Genomic DNA, 21,119 nt, shown 5'->3' with positions numbered 1-21,119 from the left:
TAAGAGACGATGAGAGTATGAAGGGGCTGTGTGCAATATCTTGGGGGCTCTACTGGTTTAAGATGGGTCTACTATTAATATTTAAAACAGCCTAAGTCTGATATGGAAAGAAAACGCGTAATAACGGTCAATACATAAAAAGAGTAATTGACATTGCATTTTTGATGATGCACGAAATCCACCAAATGAAAGCTAAGAAAAATATATGAAAAAACTTTTTAATGACTCGAGTTCAACTTAAAAGTTCATTTGCACTGATCGCATTTTTAAAAATAGATGCATTTTTGTGTAGTTGTAATGGTTTGAGAACATTTCGAGAGCATCAGGATGGGAACTCGGTTCTTCATATCCATCCATCCATCCATTATCTGCACCGCTTATCCTCAGTAGGGTCACGGGGGTGCTGGAGCCCATCCCAGCTATTTTCGGGCAGTGGGCAGGGGACACCCTGAATTGGTTGCCAGCCAGTCGCAGGGCACACAGAGACAGACAACTCACTTGCTCAGTCACACCTAGGGACAATTTGGACCAGCCAATTAACCTGACACGCATGTTTTTGGAATGTGGGTGGAAACCGGAGTGCCCGGAGGACACCCACGCAAGCACAGGGAAAACATGCAAACTCCACACAGGAGGTTCGATCTTATGACCTTGAACTGTGCCGCAAACGGTTCTGCATATCGTTACATTTTTTTAGGCATGGACAAGCGAAATAGGTGTCACTAAAACATGATTCAAGACTGCACACCTTTGCAATGTTGGGCCTCTGCAGGAAGATCTCAGCAGGGAAGTCCTGCATGATGACGTCACACAGTAGCTCGCATGTCGTCCGCACCAGATTGGGGTTGCTGCTTCTTAAAGAACTTGGAAAAAAAGTCTTCAATGATCCAAAATGTCTTCTTTCACAGCATTAATTAGTGAAGACATGCGTTTTAATGAAACTAATTTTAAGCTGTTTTAAGCATCTCACCTTTCATTAGAAGACAAAATGTGTCTGTCAGTGTTTGTTAAAGTGAGCCACGGAAACACAGAGAACTTCAAGCACTTCACAGCTTCATTCACTGTAGAGTGGATGACATAAAATAATACAGATAAAGGCTACCTGTAATTTGCTGATTTATTTATATATATATATATATATATATATATATATATATATATATTGTGTAATCTTCCAAACAAAACTCAATTAAACCGGTACAATTTGAACTGCAACATTGGAGACATATCAGAATTATAACTTAAACCTTGTGCACTCAAAACTAATGAATACCAACAAAATTTAAATTATTGCCTTTCTCTTTGGTTAGTTTGATGATTTGTTCATCAGTAACAATTAGGGCTGCAACAAACTATTGCCTTGGTATTCGGTTAATCGGTCAATACTTTGATGAATTTTTAGGTGAGTTAACACTTTAACTTAAAAATCTGTATTATAAATTATTCTTTAAACTAAAATGACAGTATATAGAACATAAAATGTCGGTCCTTTTGATTAATCCCCCGATATTTGCTTGTTTTTTTAAACATAAACACTGCATTTTTTCAATTTAAATGTAAAAAAAAATGTACAAAAAAAAAATAATAAAAAAAAATACAAGGAAGACATCTGGGCTTCTTGAAACATATTCGATTTACCAGATTGTGAAACAGATATTAAATTCTGACATCAGTAAAATGCGATATTTTGAAACAACAGAATCATAGAAAGTATTCCATCATACAGAACAAGACAAATCGGTCAATGTTTACTACAAAATAGCTGAACTATGAAAATTTTTCATCCAAAACGAATGTAAATAATTAATCAATTATTTAAATGGTTAGATAATTATTGGGTTGTTGATTAAACAATGAAGGGATATCTTTAGTTACAATTGTTTAAAAGCATCAATAATACCACATATTTCTTGTTTTCAACTTTAGAGGTTGCACAGTAAGAGGCATTATGCAACAAAGAGTTCAAATACGTGCCTGGTATTTTCATAGGAGGTACATCCCCTTGGTTGAGGACGCTCTTCTGGAAATACCCCCTTTCCGGAAGATGCTCATCGGATGGTATATCTGGTTATTTCATAGGTGATGTGTAAGATTCATAAATCAACTTTCCTTATTGTTCAATAGGCTTTAAAAACCTGTTGGATGTGTATTGTGGAGTCCATTTGTCGGGGTTTGACAGGGGATTATCTCAGGTAGCTGGAACAGCTGGTCCAGGGTTGCATCTATGACAGCTCGGAGTTTCGGTTCCACGTTGGCAGAAAGTTGGGATAGAAAGTCCACTGCCATAACATCTCTCAGCATCTGAGCTGCACTTGGATGCTAAAACAGAAAGGATACAACACAGACCAAAACAGGAAAATTAAGAAATGAAAACAGAGGAAATGAAATTGACTATCATCTACCTTGGATAAAGTCAAGAGTAAATCCAAGACTTCTTCTTGCATGGGCACCTCAGGGAAATTGAACCATTCCAGGAGATACACAAACAGTCTCTTTTCTTGAACAATATCGGGGATAGAAATCAGGTCGTGTTGCAGTTTACACAGGATGCTCTTCAACGCTCGAACTCGTATCTCGACCAAAGAATGGCCTGTTGAGCACAGAAACATGTATTTGATTTAGTCTTCAAGAAAAAGGCAGTAAACAAAGTGGTTCATCAGTGAGTTTTGCTGAATTTATATTTTTTGCTAGACAAAGGAGTTTAAATAAGTTAACTGTACACACAAAGTGATATCGTTTTTCTACTATAAGTTTGATCACATAACCCTGATTTTTAAATGCCAGAATTTGCTATGTGTATTGTGGGTAGACTTAAGACATGCATCTACTCTGACAGGCCCGACTGAAACCACATCACCGTTTTGATAGTTCAGCTTTTGTTTGTGACCTCCTGTCTCGATTACTGTAATGCACTGCACTCCGGTCTTCCAAAGTCCAAAATCAAGAGCCTTCAGCTGGTACAAAATGCTGCAGCGAGGCTTTTAACTAAGACAAGAGAGTTTGATCACATTACCTAGCTGTTAGCTTAAGGTGTGGTTTTAGGGTTATGTTAGTAGTATACAAAATCATGCATGGATTTGCTCCCTCATAGCTTTCAGATTTAATTCCCCCCTATGTTCCGGTCCGTCGCCTTCGCTCTGAAAATGCTGGTCTACTAGTGATCCTAAGAGCCAAGAAGAGATCTGCAGGTTCGAGAGCGTTCTCCATTCGGGACCCGATGTTGTGGAATGCTCTGCCCCCTGAGAATGAATCTGCAACCTCAGTGGAACGGTTTAAATCTATGCTCAGAACACACTTCTATTCTATAGCTTATGAATAACCTATATTTTATGTTGACAATAGCTGCATATTATTTATTATTGCAACATCCATTACAGCCTGATCATCCTGGAAGGGGGATTACCTTATGTACGGTACCTTCTCAAGGTTTCTTCATTTTCCTCTTGTTGAGGTTTTTGAGTTTTTCCTTGCCCTCATGTAGGTTTCAGATCAGGGGTATGATGTCATAATAGTCTGTGTTTTTCAATAATCTGTGGTCTGTGCAGCCCTTGGAGACTCCTCGTGATTAAGGACTATACAAATCAACATTGACTTGACTTAAAGAACTACTACAAAAATGCAGGTCCCCTCCAAAAAGCTCAGTGTCTTCCGCAGGGCGATCACCACCCAAAAACCTCGCTTTGAGACTGTGAAAGGATAATATATCTTGCCTATGTATATAAAAATGAATATTCATATTTTACTCTATGTTTTCCACAATGTTGCTGCTAATATCATAGCACTTCCATCTTGGGTCAGTCTCCAAACACTACTCTGTAAATAGTTTGTCTATGTATCCTAACATTCTTTTTAATCTCCCTTTTCTCTTTAAAGTCTTTATTACGTGTTTATCCTGGAGTGCCATGTCTAATCTCTCAATGACAAAAGACAATTCCGAATGTACGTAAACAAAGTAAAACGCCAACTTTTATAGCATCACTGAGTTTCCGAACAGCTCTTATCCCCGCTAACATTTAGCCTACCTATTTTCTTGATAATGCCAGATAACTTCATAATCGATGAGAGCAGTTTCTCTTGTTGCTTGAATAAAATATAAATTAACGTGAAAGAAAATAAATTTAAAAGATTTAATGTTCATTAGCGTCGCACAAAGAACATCTACCCGGGTTTGTTTTCAACATCCGCGCCAACGTCACCCTACTTCCGGGATATGGGAGAGGTGCGTTCAAAGACTTAAGATGTATAGGAGAAAACACAACCGTTTGCTATAAACCAGGGATGTCAAACTCATTTTAACTCGTAGGCCACACGACAGAACAAACATTCTCTCGGCGTCTGGACTAGTGGAATAGAGGGAATGAAAAAAAGAGAGAAAAAAATAAGAGAAAGAGAGGGGGAAAAAGAGAAAGTGGGACAAAGAAAGAGAAAAAGGCAGAATGGGAGAGAGAATAGAGAGAGAGACACAGAGAGAGAGAGAGAGAGAGAGATAAAAGAGAGGAAAAGAGGAATAGTAAGAGAGGGAGGAAGTAAGAGAGAGAAAAAAATCCAAAGAGAAATAGAAAGAGAGAAAGAGAGAAGGGAGAGAAAAAAGAAAGAGAGAAAGAGAGAAGGGGAGAAAGATAATGGGGCAGCAAGAGAGAGAGACAGAGAGAGGGAGAGAGAGAGAAAAGAGAGAAAAGAGAGAGAAAAGTAATGCAAGATTATATAACAGTTTGTGTTTTTTTTTCTATTTCTTGAATTATTATGTGTTTTTTTCACCACTAGGAGGCGCTAAATAGTACACACTTAAAAACGATACTTGTGGTGCAAGTTCCCTTTGTCTATTTTGATAAGAAAACATAGTTTCGGTAGAACGTTTGCAGGATCGTGTCAAGTTGTCCATGCATTCTAGATTATTTTCATCCATCCATGATCTGCACCACTTATCCCCAGTAGGGCCGCGGGGGGGGGGCTGGAACCCATCTCAGCTGAATTCAGGAAGTACACACAGGGACGGACAACTCACTCTCTCATCCACACCTAGGGACAATTTGGACAGGCTAATCAACCTGACATGCGTGTTTTCGGGAATGTGGGAGGAAACCGGAGTCCCGGGGAGAACATGCAAACTGCACACAGGAAGGCCGGTAGCTGGATTTGAAACCACGACCTCAGAACTGTGCCGCAGATGCGCTAACCACTCAACCATCGTCCTGCCCGTCTAGGTTATGTTAGGAATTAAATATTAAAATGTACCGTTCTCCAATAACCAAACACAACATATATTCTGTCCTAACAATGCGTGCTTTTTTTTTTTGTGAAAAGACGGACAAGAGACCGGCATTTCCACACAGGGGCAGATTAATTTATTGAATAATTGAACTAAGCGAACTCCATCGAATTAGCCGAATTAGCCGAATTAGTGTCGCTCGAGTCTTCGTCGAGCCTCTTCTCTCGTTCTCCCTCGATCTTCTCCAGTTTAGCCGGCCCACGCCTTTTTCCGCCAGCTGGTGTGCCGGTTCCTCCCATGGGCGGGCCAGGAAAAGCCTGCACGTGGCCCCACCTCGTCTGGACCCTGAGCGTTTATCAAATCAGTGCCTGGCGCCCTGCGTCTGGCCTTCTCCGTTAGAGTCCTGTTATGGACAGAACTAAACAAAACATTCGCATTCGGAACTGTCATGATTACTAACTCAGATCACCTGGAGCAATCATGTGGCGCCTGGGTGGGCGCCTTCTGATTGGCTGGCACTCCTCTCTTAAGCGCCCTGCGCCCAGAGGGGGGTGTCAGAGCGTACATTCTTGTAACTCTGTGTGTTTCTCCCGATATCCCGTTCGTTTAGAACTCTGCTTACCCGATTCTGCCTGCCTCCGATCCGACCTGTTTCCGTCCCACGTTTTGATCTCTTCTCCAGCCCCGGTAAACACGACTTGCCTGATTTCCGCACTACGATTGACGACTCGTTCCGAAGTTATCTCCCCGGCGCCGCTGCTGACGGCCATCACGTCTCCAGCAAGCCCTGAACGCTTCCTTAATAAAAGACTAAAACGAATGCTCTGTGGTCCACTGGTCTGTTCTGGTTTTCAGACAGGAACGGCGTGACCTGTCATTGAACTTAAGCTTTATCTGTGAAAAATCTTCATTGCATTCAATAAATGTTATTTGTATTTGATCGTACAAAATACCTTATAGTCATCTGAAGTAAACTCTGTTGTCAGGTGTCATACGGCCTGGAGAAACTCGCGAGGCGTCCTCATTGGATCTTCCATCGCTCCTTCCTTCCTGCCTCCTTCTACAACCACTTTCCCTCGTGTGGCAGCATATGAAAAAAAAGGTAGTCTGATCAGGCCTAATAAGGCCCGGTAATTAGAGTGGCGCTTGCAGAGAGGCTGTCTGCTCGCAGCATCCCCAAGCAGGCCCGAGAAGGACTGCCATGCGCTTGACAGTGTGGAAAAAAAACAATGTGATGTTGAGCAGAAACCAAATTAGTCTGGAAGTGGTAAACAACATCCCCCTTTAAAAACAGTATTGACACTAATTAGGCAGCTCACGTTTAGTTTAGTAATCGGACAGTCAACTTGATCGGTATACAAATTAAAGAGACCAATAAGCAAGAGTCACAACACTGGATCAGTCTCATAAACCACAAATAAGAAAGTTTACTCATTAGTGGATATTTGGACGTTGAATACTTAAACGCAATTATTTGAGTTTTCTTGGATATGCTCACCCTGTCAAGATGTAATCTCGACTGGGCTACTATGCTCACGTGGAAATGTCTTCGCTTTTTAAGTTTTTCCCACCCCGAAAACTTGGCCCGCTAAGGGATTGAATCCGGCCCGCGAGACAATGCTCAGAGAAGCGCAAGAGAGAAATGAGCTGCAGGTTGAAATATGTCTACTAGATGTCACCAAAGCCAAACGCTGTACTTGTATTAATGATTGATTGATTGATTGATTGATGTTGCAATAATTTGTGGTCTGTGCAGCCCTTTGAGACTCTTTGTGATTAAGGGCTATACAAATAAACATGACTTAACAATTAATTTTTCTCTCTCTCTCTCTCTCTCTCTCTCTCTTTCTCTTTCTCTCCTTTCCTCCATTGTTCTCTCACTCTCTGTCTCTCTCTTTTTCACTCTCCGAGTCTCTTTTATCTATTTGTTTATCTTTGTCTCTTTCTTTCTCTGTGTCTTTTTACCTTCTTTCGCTCTCCCTTCCTTTTTTACTTTTCTCTCTCTTTCTCTCCCTGTCTCTTGCTTTCCCCTTCTCTTTTTCTCCCCTTCTCTCATTCTATCTGTCTTTGGATTTCTTTCTTTCTTTCTCTTTCCTTCCCCCTCTCTCACTATTTCTCTTATCTCTTTTGTTTCGCACATTCTCTGTCTTTTATCTCTCTCTCTCTTTTCCTTCATTCTTTCCTTGTCAGTCCGTCAGCAAACCTCCGCATACGCAAGGCAAGCACGATTTGACTCTGGCTCCCGTCTGTACCGGCCTCACCTGTATCCTCCTCGTCTGTCCCTGACTTCCCGATTTTCTCCGGCTACTTTATCCGTTATGACTTCGACCACGCTCCGATCTCCCGCTCTGGCTACTTGACCTGTTTTTGCCCACCGACCACGATCTGATCTCCGGCTGCTTGACCCGTTTTTGCACATCGACCACGCTCCAATCACCCGTCCCGGCAACTCCACTCGTTTCCGCATTCCAACCACGCTCCGATCCCGTGAGCTCCTTGCTCCTCCTGGCCAGTGAGCACCGGATCGCTGTTGTTTGTTTCCCCGCACCCGACTTCCTCGATTCTCCAATAAAGCTTTGTGTGAAACGTTACGCGTTTGGGTCTACCATCTGTTCTGGTTCTGACAGTTTTCCCCTCTGGATTTTTTGAAAATGATAGAACTACGAAATATTCTGACAGAATGTGTTGTTTATTTGGTAAATCTAATAAATGTATTAACATATTTTTTTTATTCTACTCAGTCTGTCTTGCTGTGAGTAAATAGAAGCCACTCTGTCTTTGTAGGGTTTATTATCGCTTAATAAGGAGAATTGCAATCATTAAGATGATCTTGATTTATTATTGCAGGGGCGTTAAACTCATTTGAGCTCGGGGTCCACGTGGCAGAAAAGGACTCTCTGGGGGCCGGACTCGTAGATAAGAGACAGAGAGAGAGAGGGGGGGGAAAAACAGAGAGAAACAGAAAAAGAGAGAGATGCAGAGAAAGGAATTGGGAAGAAAGAAAGCAAACCGTGAAAGAGAGAAAACAAGAAAGAAAGAGGAAGAAAAAGAAGAGATATTGAGAAAAAGAGAAGAAAAACGAGAAAGAGAGAAAAAGGGAGATAGACAGAGAAATAGAAAGAGAGAGAGAGCAAAAGAGAGATAAAGAGTAGGAAAGAGAGATCGATAAGAAAAAAAGGAATTCAGTATTTTAAAAAACATATATTATATATACATACATTTCTATCAATGAACGTGGTGAATGATAATAAAATTAAATCAGGGATCTCCGAACTTTTTAAACCGTCAAGCTACTTTTTGTTTCTAACGATTGCAAAGGGGCACACAGTTTGATATCAATTTATTCAATAGCGACTTACTTCGATGGCTTGCTAAATAGACAAAAGATCGTTTAATATATTGTTAGCTAGAAAAGTAAACTAGTAAAAAACTAAAAGGGAGCTAGATAGCTGGCTAAAAGTGTAAAAGTCAAACTAAATATAGAAAATTTAAAAAGCTAGCCAGCTAGCTAGAAAGGGGGCCAAAATTTAGCCTGATAACTAGTGAAAAAAAGATAAAATGTTATCTGGACAGCATGTAAAAAATGTAAAAAGCTAGCTAGCTAGCTTGCTAAATAGCTAAAAATGTAGGAAGATAGCTAGGTACAAAGCTAAAAAGGTTGCCAGATCGCAAGGTAAAATAAAACAGGTACATTTTTTTCTCATTCGCTTAAGAAACCCCATAAATAGCGATTTCATTTATTGTCTTTTCTGTAAAACAAATCAATAAAACTTGAATAAATATGTTTTTAATACATGAATATATTATTATTTTCCTTGAGAATATTTATGAATAATTGAACACACTTTTATGTCCATGAACCACAGGAACTAGAATGTATTCTTTTATATTTCTTAAATAACAATTGATCATGCTTATTACTGTGCGAATACTATGTTATAACCAGGTTTGGGTAGGGTTACTTTAACTTGATTACTTTCAATGACTTTTGGATGACTCCAATACCAAATATGCTAATAAAAGACAAAATAAACTAAATATGAATAAAATTACTAAATTTTGTGCAGGCTCGGGGAGTAATGAAATACATGGAACGGCAAAAATGATGTTGGCAAGCTGTTTGGATTTATTTTCATTTTGTTTCTGTCGCATTTTATGTTAGTTTTTCCGGAGATCAAAGAGATCAAAACCAGGAGAGAAAGCTTACCACGTGTTGTGAGTCATCATTTTATTCATATTTAGTTTCTTTTGTCTTTTATTAGCATATTTGGTATCGGAGTAATCCAAAAGTAATTGAAAGTAATCAAATTAAAGTAACCCTTCCCAACCCTGGTTATAACCAGGTTATTTAAAAAAAAAAAAAAGATTTAAATAGACTTAGTCAACCAATAAAAAATAATCTTACTAAAGGATAACAACGACCAAACAATGGTGAACTATTTTCAGGACAGGTTCGCGGGCACCTCAACTGCACCTTAGGAGGCACTACGGGGCCCGCGGGCATCACGTTGGAGACCTCTGAATTAGATCATAATATATACAGGTTGACTTTCGAATTTTTTTTTTATGCATTTTTTTTTAAACGTAACCATTTATTTATGATTAAGTAAGTAGAACCAGGGCGTAGTATGTATATTTTAATTGAAATGGTAATGTAAAAATATAGTAAATTAACGTTAGCATAACTATTATTTTCCCTGTTTGATAGGTGAAACTATATATGTTTTTAAAATATATTTTTAATGTATTTTTATTAAGTAAGATTTGATTCATGCTTGCATTAAATAAAGTGTTTGTGTGTGCGCTCGCTCCATCCCAAGCTGCTCAACAGGCAACAAAGGAAGAGGCCGATAGCTCCTTAAGTGTGCTAGCCAGTCAGAAAGGTGTCACCTTATTGTGTCATTGTATTCCAGAATACATCACTGCACCTTTATTTTCATCCCCAAAACGCAAAAATCTCGGAAATGTAAACCCTGACGCCAGAGCAGAGAACCGGGAAACAGAATTTCTGCAAGGTAAGATACGTTCGCTGCATGTTTTCGACAACAAGCTTTTGGGTGACTAGCTTAAGTGAGTAGCAGGCTAATGTTAGCTTAGGTAGCTTTGGCTGGATAACAAAAGTAGAAATGTGAAGCTTTTTCTCAAATAGGGTGGCGGTTATCGCAAGCGAAAGCTACGTGGTGAAACTTTACACGACAAGGGTTAAAATTATCTTAAAATGAGAATTTTTGCGATACGGAATGGAGCTAAAATGCTAACAAACAGCTCATCCCTAATACCGTATTCAGCAGTTTTATTGTCACGCTGTAGCCAAGAAACAACCATAACTTATAATAACGTTCTTATTACAATATCCAATATTATTATCATCCAACCCCCTTATTTCCAAATATTAATTTTCATGGCTGAGCTAAAACCATGTAAGTAAATGCGCAGGCCGTGCTAAGCTAGGTCAGGACAAAACCTTTATACTGTCTCTATAATTAGATCATGGTAAGCAGTGCGTTTTATAATTGTTTTTTAACACTTTAGTTATAGCACGTTGGGTAAATCGGGCATTGTTTGCACTGTGATAACGAGTTTTCTTTTGTGAAAGGTGCTGGAAGTGGAACTTGACCCATTCAGTCCATAATGGTGAGTAATCATCTGCACACTGCAGCTATCTTATTAGCGCCTTGTTGGGTCTATTTATAATCTTGAAGAGTCTTTTTGTGTCTTAACGTGCGTGCTAACCTTCCAGCTTTGTGAAAACTCAAATTTGTCAGCAATCACTTAAAACATTTAATGAAAAATAGGCGAGAAATATCTATATCTATCTACCTTGGTCATATCCCTCAAGAGGGGTGACCGACAGCAAGACAACACATACAATAACAAAGAAAATAAAAGGGGAAAAAAATAGCAAAAAAAACACACACAAATTTTTTGGGGACCATGGCCAACCCAATTGCCCAAACACCCAAACAAGTTAGGCACCTCGGCACCTAAGTTGGTCATGCTTTCGTCTCTCCAGATGAAACGGGACACCAGAAAGCAGCCATGTCACTCGGGTCAGGGTGACACAACACACTCTTTTGTTCAACAGCAGGGCCCGACAGCTTTCACTGGTTTACCTCTGCCGTATCATACGGGTGCCCAGCCCATCCTTAAGAACGCGTCCACAATCCCACTATCCTTTCACAACACCTCTCCACTCCTTTCTATCACTAACAAGAGCTCCAGCTTCCATTATATTTAGACCTCTTTCCTGCAGTGCACTCATAACACAATTCATCCACGTCAATCGCGGCCTTCCTCTTGGTCTCCTTCCATTGACTTCTGCTCTGTAGATCCTCTTCAAGATTCGCTCCTCATCCATCCTCTCCATGTGTCCAAACCAACGAGTACTCTCTTATCAACACGCTTGCTCAGTTCCACGACTACTCCAGTTCTGTCTCTCACAATGTAATTTCTCAATCTATCCAATCTTGTCACTCCTAACATAGTCCTCAAACACTTCATCTCAAAAACATTCAATTTCCTTCTTAAATCTGCGTTTAGGCTCCAAGTCTCTGCACCATACAACACAGTCGGACAATCACACTCTCATACAGTCCCCTCTTAACACCCATACTCATACTCTTGTTGTTCATCACTGTCCTCAGAGCACCCAAAACTTTGCTTCCTTGATTAGGTGAGAAATAGCCTCTTGAATATTCAATCTTAAGCGTTCCTGTTTGGTATGTCAACAATTATATATTCTAGAGCGTTTTGATTGGAAAATGTCGTGTGTGCAAGGTGTTAGGCACTGATTCTATTGAATACTCCGTCAGTGCATTAGACTGTAGCATTGACATTTGCACCACTTGAAGTTGAATTGCTAAGTGCCTGAACCTTTTACATCATGCAAGTCAATACATTTAAATCGAAGTGTTTGGAATGTCAGCCCTCAATGCTGTTATGATAGCGAATGCATTTATTTTTGTGTGCGTGCAATTAACAGGCTGTAAACTGTTACAATTAAGCCACGGAAGCACAACTCTAAAGTAAACATAGAATTTGTAACTCTCTTCTTTGTCTTAGATACATATTAACGACATATCTCGTCTTTTCATAAGCTGCTTTTTCCCTTTCTGATGTTGGTAGTGCTTTAACAATGTTTGATAAGATGCAAGGTGCATTATACCACAACTTTGCAGCTTATTTTTGAGGAGTTATTGATACTAATCTTAAGGATGTGTGGCCAAAAGTCAATGTAATACATACTAAGGATGTGTTACCAAAATACATTGTGATACATTATTTTCTGGCGGGCATCTGAGGTGCCCACTAAGCTGTTCGGGAAATAGCTCTCCAGTGCTGGGTCATTTCTATTTTTCTAGTAAAATAAATTTTTAGCGGTTGACTGAGTCTATTTGATCCTACTTTCAGCATTAGGTAATAACATAGTAATAACGTGATAAGTCGTTATTTTAGAAATTCATTTAAAACTTGGTGCCCTTTGCGCTATTTCGTGACATGAAAAAGCTCTCAGCTTGGAAAAAGTTTGGAAACCCCAAAGTATTGTATTTCTATGAAATGCTTTTCTGGTCAGGCATCAATTCTTCATAGTTTCTAATTCATGTTGGTGAAATGGCAACAAGTATTGGACCCAGTTGCAAGTCCTGACATCTCTTAGATCATGTCTATGTTTGGTCTATGAAACGCCTCATGTCAGTATTTGCCTATACCTAGCTAAAATTATCAGTTTTTTATTCATAAAATGGTAATACTTCAATATTGACCAGCCAATAATTGGCACCAGTATGAAGCATTTTTCAGCAATATTAATTGCATCCCACCTATTTCCAACTGATGGCCGATAATAAAAAAATCGTAATTTTGTAAAACTTCAGTTAATTTATTTTTTTGCACAATCCTTAAATCAAATTAATTTTTCTGTCTCTGAAATTAGTCATCTTCTGTTTTTAAATAAATTTGAGATCAGTCCAAATTCTACTTTTGTAATGTAGAAATTTTGAAAACACGATTCCCTGTACCAAAAGATACATGGCTTTTTTTTAACCTTCCAAGTTTTTCTCTTGATGACAAATAAAACATGCCTAAACACGTTTCAACAAAATGGTTAGTTGTAAAAAAAAATATATTTTCCATTTTAGTGAATGTGAACATTTCCCCTAACACATTTGCTATTGGTTCAAGTTTAGTCGCGAAAAGTATTTCTCATAACAAAATTCTTCACATCATTGTTGCTGATAATTTTGTGTGTTTATCTTGAAGGGTTTGGGGGCTCTGCTGTATGCATGACTTACGTGCGACCTGATGGGAGGATACCGTGGCTAGGATTTTCATCAGGCTACAGGGAGAGTCAACTCATGCCCCCCACCTTGGAAGACGGACAGTCACAATGAAGAAGATCAGCCTTAAGACCATTCGCAAGTCGCTGAGCATAAAGGGCAAAGAGGACGGAGACTTTGTCATGCTCCAGCAGGCCCCAGTGGCCGCAGAGTTCTCAAAGGATGAGTCACTCTTCGGTGGCTGCTACACCAAAGACCTCTCAGTGTGCGATATGGGTGGTGAAGAAGACAAAGGTGGGCTAAACAAGAGCCGCTCCAAGAGCGAAGGCCTGATGGGATCCCTCAAGAGGAGGCTGTCAGCGAAGCAGAAGGCAAAAAGCAAAGCTGGATCTCCCGCCGTGGGCTCGGCTGATGATGACACCTTTTCTTCTTCTTCGGTGCCCATCGCCTTCAACGAGGTGAAGGCCCAGAGGCCCCTGAGGTCCGCGTCGCTACGAAGTCATCTCTACAGCCCCTCGCCGTGGCCTATACGACCAGTCAACTCTGACGACGCTTGCATAAAGATGGAGGTCAAAGTCAAGGCCATAGTGCACTCTCCGAGCCCCAGCCCCAACTTGAACGGCATCCGAAAGGAGTTCAGCGATTTTCACATGGACGGGCTCTTTCAAGAGCAAGCGGAATCCTTAAAAAGCCTCCAGCAGCCTCAAAACGGCGAGCTGCATCTTAACATGGATGACAATGATGTGCCTGTGGTGCTGGGGTTGACACCCCAAGACTACATTCAGTACACAATGCCTTTAGATGAGGGAATGTACCCAGAAGGGTCCCACTCCTTCTGTTTGGACTCGGCCTCTCCTATGGAGGTGGGGGCGGAGGCTGATAACGCGTCCCCGTTGATAGATCAGGAACGGGACGAACACGACATGGTTGGCGGTTTGCCTCCGGATCTCTTCATGGACACTTCAGTTAATAGTCTTCTTCTTGGTTCTGCTGGCGTCTTGCTTCAAAACTCCAGAGGCGAGGGTCCGCCTCCCCTTTCTCCCCTCCTGGCCCCCATGAGCGGTCACGGTCGCTTCCCAAGGACGTTCTCCAGCTTCAGCTCCTCAGATATCCAGGTCGCCGAGAGGGTCCGACAGCACCTCAACTTTGACCCCAATTCAGCCCCAGGAGTCAGCCGGGTGTATGACTCGGTCCAGAGCAGCGGGCCCATGGTGGTGACCAGCCTGACAGAGGAGCTAAAAAAGCTGGCAAAGCAAGGCTGGTACTGGGGCCCCATCACTCGCTGGGAGGCGGAGGAGAAGCTGGTCAACCTGGCCGACGGCTCCTTTCTGGTCCGAGACAGCTCGGACGACAGGTACTTGCTCAGCCTAAGTTTCCGGTCACAGGGCAAAACTCTCCACACACGGATCGAACACTCCAACGGACGCTTCAGTTTTTACGAGCAGCCTGACGTGGAAGGACACACGTCCATCGTGGACCTCATCGAACACTCAATTAAAGACTCTGAGAACGGTGCTTTTTGTTATTCCAGGTCCCGCTTACCTGGCTCCGCAACCTACCCGGTTAGGCTTACCAACCCTGTGTCCCGGTTTATGCAAGTGCGGTCGCTGCAGTACTTATGCCGCTTTGTCATTAGACAATACACAAGGATTGACCTTATCCAGAAATTGCCCTTACCCAACAAGATGAAAGATTACCTACAGGAAAAGCACTACTGACACACACAGGACAGTGGTGGCTTGTTTGCACTTTTTATGTTCAGTGAGGTATACACATGGTTTACACACACACACACCTTTCTAACCCCTTTTTGGAGATGATCGGTTAGAACTTGTTGGTCAACCACCTTAAAAAATGCCACAAGCTGTTAATCCCAGTTGCACAATAAAGGCAACAGTGCAACAACAGGTTTTGAGGTAGAACCTGAGAAAGCACAAAGCTTTACAATTAGGCCTAGAAATCTGACCGTTACTGAGTATTTACAAATATTCAATAGAAATGAAATATTTTGTGGTTTTGTTTGCATACAATTAAGTTGCTGTCCAAAATTAAGACGTTTCAAATGATTTGGTCATGCACATTAAGCTTTAATTTAACCTCTGGCTATGTAGAGCCATTCTGTATTATGCAAATCTAACGGTACTGATCATGCTGGATTAAAAAAAAAAAAAAAAAAGAAATAGCACGTTGTGCGGTTGTAGAAACGGCATTGTATTACATTTGTGTTCTACCAAAAAAGGGGGCCTATTATGATTTTGTTTTTCCAGCTTGACTGATGTCTGTTTTAAGCTTTCTCTTATAAGCAAGAGGGTTTTGTCCTGAACTGGGCAGTTTTAAATGAGTAAATAACAGCTCAAAATGGTTCAGAATCAAAGAACTCCATTTAAAGGAAACATGATTTTAAATTCATTATTGTTCTGTTAATATTATTTTAGTTGTGTGATTGGCGTTTTATCTAATTGCAGAAATATTTCTATACATCAGTTCCCACTAAAACTTAGTTTATTCTCCTCCAGACACAAAATGATGTCAAAAGTTGAAGTTTTAACTCTTGAAGACTTTAACTGAGCTTCATTCTTAAAAGGTTGTATTCTCAAACTGTAGATGTTTTTAAGCTTTACCTGACTTAAAACATAAACTGCACTGATCCATTAGTCACATCAGCTTTAACTCATAGGCTAAAGCTCCTAAACATTCATTTTAACAGTGACAGTAAAAAAAAACTCAAACAACTTTTACCCTGCTGGAATAACATGGGTTCTCCATAATTCTTAAAGTAAATTGATTAAAACCCATCTAATTGCACCAAAACATACCCCAACATATTTTTGGTGGTAACCCTTTTGTTTCACACAATAGGTCCCCTTTTTTCCTCAAGGATTTTATTTTGTGTGTGTGTGTGTAATGAATACTACTCTATACATGGAGCAAAACACTGCTGCTCTCTTTAAGTGTGGCAAATTGCATGACATGGAAGGTTCAATGGTTGACCTCAACGAGAAAAGATGTCACAATCGGTTTCACCACATGATGTAAATCCCAGATGAAGTTTATAAACACAACAAGTACAGCCGTACCTGAAAACAGACTTGTTGTCTCTCGACCCTAATCTGAATGCATTGACTTTTATTTTTTCGAGGGTTTGACCCAGATCACGTGAAATGGTGTGAGGTATTTTTTAAAAGGATTTGGAAAAGCCGTAGTTGGCATGGTGTCTGTCTCAACTCATGACAAATTATTTCGCAGTACAGTTTATGGCCTGGTTAGATAAGAGCGATCAGATTTTCTTTCAATTAAATACTCAGGACGCTATAATGTAGCTGAAGATCACATAGAATACATTTGTTTCTAGGAAGTATTTGTAAGTGCATTGCTGGATTTGTTGACAGTCCAATAGCAGTAAATACGTTTCCTCTTTTTCACTTTCTGAGTTCCAAAAACTGTTGAAGCGGTCCCATTTGCAACACAGCGGTTATTAGGTCTGTGCAGAAACCACAGCATCAGACTATGTTTACCATTGGGCTGCAAGAATTTTATGATTGAATTTAATTACTTGGTTGACTAATCAAGGAAACAAAAAATGCTCTCATTGCAGTTCCTGCATTGTAAAACTGAATGACTTCATAGGGAAATTTACATTTATAAAAAAATAAAAAGATTAAGGGTGCACAAGTGGCAATACCAGCTTTTTAAAAGGGTCGTGTTTATTATTTATCACCTTGTGGTTACAAAATTACTTTTAGGTAAAGAAATTTATAATTTTTTGACATAACACAAGCCTCCTCTTGAGGGAGCTGACGTCATTACTCCCTACCTTGCTGCTACAGATGCCCATAAAATACAAAAATCTAACTCAAACTTTGCAATTTGGTCGCTTTGAGTCTCTGTAGTTAGTAGTTTTCCTTGTGCGTTGTACCACTCGTTTTTCCTGTTGCATTACGCAATATAGCAACATCAAGTGGTCAAATAATACACACTGTCCATTTAACATATGACTACTCTCTTATTGGCTACCTTTTAGTGGCCATTTACGAATCAGAAACCTGCAATTTGTGTTAAATTGCAATTGAAAAGATACAATATTAAGCAAAAACAAAAGATTGTCAATCTTTTGCATAGGGGAGTTAATTGTAAGTCTATATAATATTGAGGAGGTTAATGCTCCCAATCACTATTCCCAATGATCTAAAACATTTAATGAACATTTCTTTAAAATACTCGCGATTTAATAAGTTGGACTAGTGTAAATGGAAATAAACAAGCAAAAATATCCAGAATTTTTCCAACTAAAACAAGATTCAAAACATTTCCGAAATGTTATTTTTTTTTACAAATTTTGATAGTATAATTTAAAAAAATCTAATTTACCAAATTGCGAATAAGAAAAACCCGTTTTATCTCAAATATTTGTTGGGAAATGATCATTTCCATACTATGTTATCCGAATCAAAAACATTAATAGATTGTAAAATTATTGTTAATAGAGTACTTGTTACACCAGTCCTTTTCCATAATTGGTAAAATGGCGGCGCCCTCTGTTGGCTGCGGCTGCATCGGCTCGCTACAACGGGTCAGGTGTATCGACATTTCGTTCTGTGTACATTGTTACAAAGAATGACAATACAAAGGAAATTATTATTATTATTATTATAAATCTTAAAGGGACACTATGTAATATTTCATCACTTGATATTACTGTATGGTGTAGTGCACGAGTGTTACAAAGCACAAGGAAGAAGACTAACTATGGAGACTCAAAGTGACCAAATCTATTTAAATGTTCATTTGCACAGTTTCCCAAGGTATTTGTTTTCCGGGGCTACCAGCAGCAGCATAACATGTCAGCTCCCTCTAAGCGAACCTAAACACAAATTTTTCAAGCACATTTGTATAGTTCTTGTGTTTTTGCTTGTTATTCAATTCGATATTCTCTCTTTAAATTATTTTTAAAAAATTGATACTACGAGGTGGTAAATGATAAAGTACACGATGTACCTTTAAAACACACATACAAATTAGTTGAACATCCATCATGGCTAAAACATGCATGCTGGACGGTTAACAGTAAAAATCTGAGTTTTATCATGTCAATTACTATGACAGACTGTAATCGGCATACACATAGGCCAAGCTATCTTGTTGAGTGGACTGAAAAGATAACCATTTTTAAAAAGGCCCCGGCAGATGAGCCCCCAAATAGAGACTGCCCCACCTGGTCATCCTACATGCTAGCTAAACGAACAAAAAAACATTTTCTCCAGAGAAAAGGGAAAAGCACATACTTCATTACGCAAGTGCTTTATTCTACCAACACCTTGATAGGGAATTCATGAGAGTCGTATAGGCTGTTGGTTTTTAGTTTTGCTGCAAATTTTCATGCCTGAAAACTAGGAAAATTGAATGATGTTGCATGTTGGGGGAGCGTTTTGTAGAGCATTGGATTGAGTAGATCATGACCCGTTTTCTATGACGTCTGTTATTTTATACTTTGGTAACCATCTTGAGGAAGTGGCGCTACCCCAAAAGCTATCTTGAGTTTAGGTTGGAATTAGGAACATTTTTTTTGCACTTGGATACTATCATTTGACATCCGGCCGAGAATTATCCGTCACACGCTAGTCTCTAATTCTTAGTCCAAGCGTTTGGTTGATTCTATACTGTATTTGTGTTTGGTGTCATATCGTTGAGACATGAAGGAGAAGGAAGGCACCAGCATTTCTGGATCATGAATGTGGATGTACTTTCGATTGAAATGTGAACGTAAGAAGCTTTTGATACAATGTCCTTTTGTTTTTCTTACAATTAATTGTCACGCTATCGATGAGCGGGACCGCTATTCTTTGAAGCAGGCGTTGGGAACCTATGGCTGGCGAGCCATGTGTGGGTCTTTTGACGAGTACATCTGGCTTGGAGATAAAATAGAACTGTATCGTGACCTGGGTTGATGATTGAGATATGTGCTATGCCAAGTCAGCATTGACTAAACATGAGAGTCTCAACTACAGTTTACAGTCAAGGTGTCACACCAACAGACCCCGTTTTGGCTGGAAATTGCTAAAAATGAGTTCTTGTACCTTGATTTAAAATGATTATTTAGGACAAAATGAGCCTGCGAGAGGGAAACAAATTTTCAGTTTTATTCTATTGATATGTGACACAGGCTCTGGCATTTTTATTATTTCATAGATTTTATCAAATCATCAAATGTCACTCTGAAATAAAATGTGATAGAGAATTAGCTTTGGTCTGGAGGGCGGATTTGGTGGTTTTGTTAAATTTATCTTGATATATATGGTGTGGCTCAAAAAGAAATCAAAATCTTTTGAATTGAATCACATCTTTAACCTTATTTTTTCTCATGCTGAGGTATGTGAGTTTTTCCTGGCCCTCATGTAGGTTTTAGATCAGGGGACAGTGTAATAGTCTGTAGTTTGCAATAGTCAACAATTTGAGACTCCTAGTGATTAAGGGCGTCACCAATAAACATTGGCTTTTAAGGCTCTTTGGATCAAAAAGGTTCCTGACCCCTGCTTTAAAGGGACAGTGTGTATTATTTGATCACCACATGTTGTGGCCTGTTTAGTAATAGTAGCAAAAACTAGTACTAAAAAGCACAAGGAAAAATAGAATCTACGGAGACCTAAAGTGACCAAAATGTAGTATTTTACTTCTCTCTTTGTTCTCTTTTTTTTCCAGCCTATTTGAGTTTTTTGAGGTACCCTGTAGCAGCAAAATGGTGAACAACTATGTCCATTCCCTTTACGCTTGCTGTCTATTTACAGCGTTTGTGTAAGTGCCTCCTTTTGGTAGAAAGCTGTTTCAACTCTTCAGTTAAAGCTGATTTTGAGATTTAACTCAGGGTTATAACAATTAAAGCCAGCTTTGGTGGTACTTTTGAGTTATAGAAGGTTTCGAAAATGATCATTAGTTTGCGATGAAGCAGTTGTTTGCTAGAAATCTTGAGTCAAGGTGATCACTACTGTTCACTCAAAAGTCCGCCTAGTGGTTAGACATTGCTCCACAGTCCATAAATCGGGGTTCACTACTCTGTCGTTAACTCGAGTTAATGCAGCCAAATTGCTGTCAAATAATAAAGCATTATAGATCTTGTGTTAATTCTCGAGTTAAGAAAGGTTTAAAGGTTTAGCTCAGAAGTGTGACCAGATGAGTGTTTTAGTCATAAGTCAAAGCAGCCGTAAAAGCTAAAAAACTGGAGTCAAACTGAATCAACACTACTATTTTGTTAACTCTTGAGTTAGGAAAGGTTTTAAGATCTACTTCAGAAATTTGACCAGATAAGTGTTGTTTTAAGATAAATCACCACAATTATCGTGTTAACTCTTGAGTTAAAGAAGGTTTAACAATATAAATGAGAACTGTGACCCAAAAAGTATTTTATCATAAATTGAAGAAGCAGTTAAAGCTCAAAATGTGGACTTAAATAAGTTAAAATGCCAAAAGTTACAGTAATGAACGTTGACTCTCAATGTAGAGTTTTATAACTGGGGCGGCAGTGGCTCAGGAGGTAGAGAGCTCGTCTGGGGATCAAGAGATCGCAGGTTCGATTCCCGGCTCCTCCGTGTTACATGTCGAAGTGTCCCTGGATAGGACACTGAACCCCTAATACCCCCAAT

At 39.6% G+C, this 21,119-nt stretch overlaps 2 protein-coding genes across 2 annotated transcripts in view; one reads left to right on the top strand and one right to left on the bottom strand.

Moving 5' to 3' along the window:
* Nucleotides 1-4,189, bottom strand: part of rttn (rotatin) — a 79,396-nt gene extending 75,207 nt beyond the window's left edge. Inside the window, exons 1-6 of the mRNA XM_088321873.1 lie at nt 4,023-4,189; nt 2,403-2,590; nt 2,136-2,319; nt 1,975-2,064; nt 971-1,061; nt 749-863 (exon numbers count right to left, since the gene is read on the bottom strand). Of these exons, the coding sequence (XP_088177999.1) occupies nt 749-863; nt 971-1,061; nt 1,975-2,064; nt 2,136-2,319; nt 2,403-2,590; nt 4,023-4,053 (699 nt within the window). The 5' untranslated portion in view covers nt 4,054-4,189. The remainder of the gene's footprint in view (nt 1-748; nt 864-970; nt 1,062-1,974; nt 2,065-2,135; nt 2,320-2,402; nt 2,591-4,022) is intronic.
* A 5,829-nt stretch (nt 4,190-10,018) lies between these two features.
* socs6a (suppressor of cytokine signaling 6a) lies at nt 10,019-16,573 on the top strand. The gene is made up of 3 exons (XM_088322675.1): nt 10,019-10,224; nt 10,806-10,843; nt 13,469-16,573. The coding sequence occupies exon 3, from the start codon at nt 13,596-13,598 to the stop codon at nt 15,201-15,203; it is 1,608 nt and encodes a 535-aa protein (XP_088178801.1). The 5' UTR covers nt 10,019-10,224; nt 10,806-10,843; nt 13,469-13,595; the 3' UTR covers nt 15,204-16,573.
* The last annotated feature ends 4,546 nt before the right edge of the window (nt 16,574-21,119 follow it).

This window comes from Urocampus carinirostris, chromosome 18 (assembly GCF_059441175.1).
Source record: "Urocampus carinirostris isolate Australia breed hairy pipefish chromosome 18, RoL_Ucar_1.0, whole genome shotgun sequence".
Classification (NCBI taxonomy): domain Eukaryota; kingdom Metazoa; phylum Chordata; class Actinopteri; order Syngnathiformes; family Syngnathidae; genus Urocampus; species Urocampus carinirostris.
Note: the sequence above shows the minus strand (reverse complement) of the source record. Positions and strands in the feature narration are given on the sequence as shown.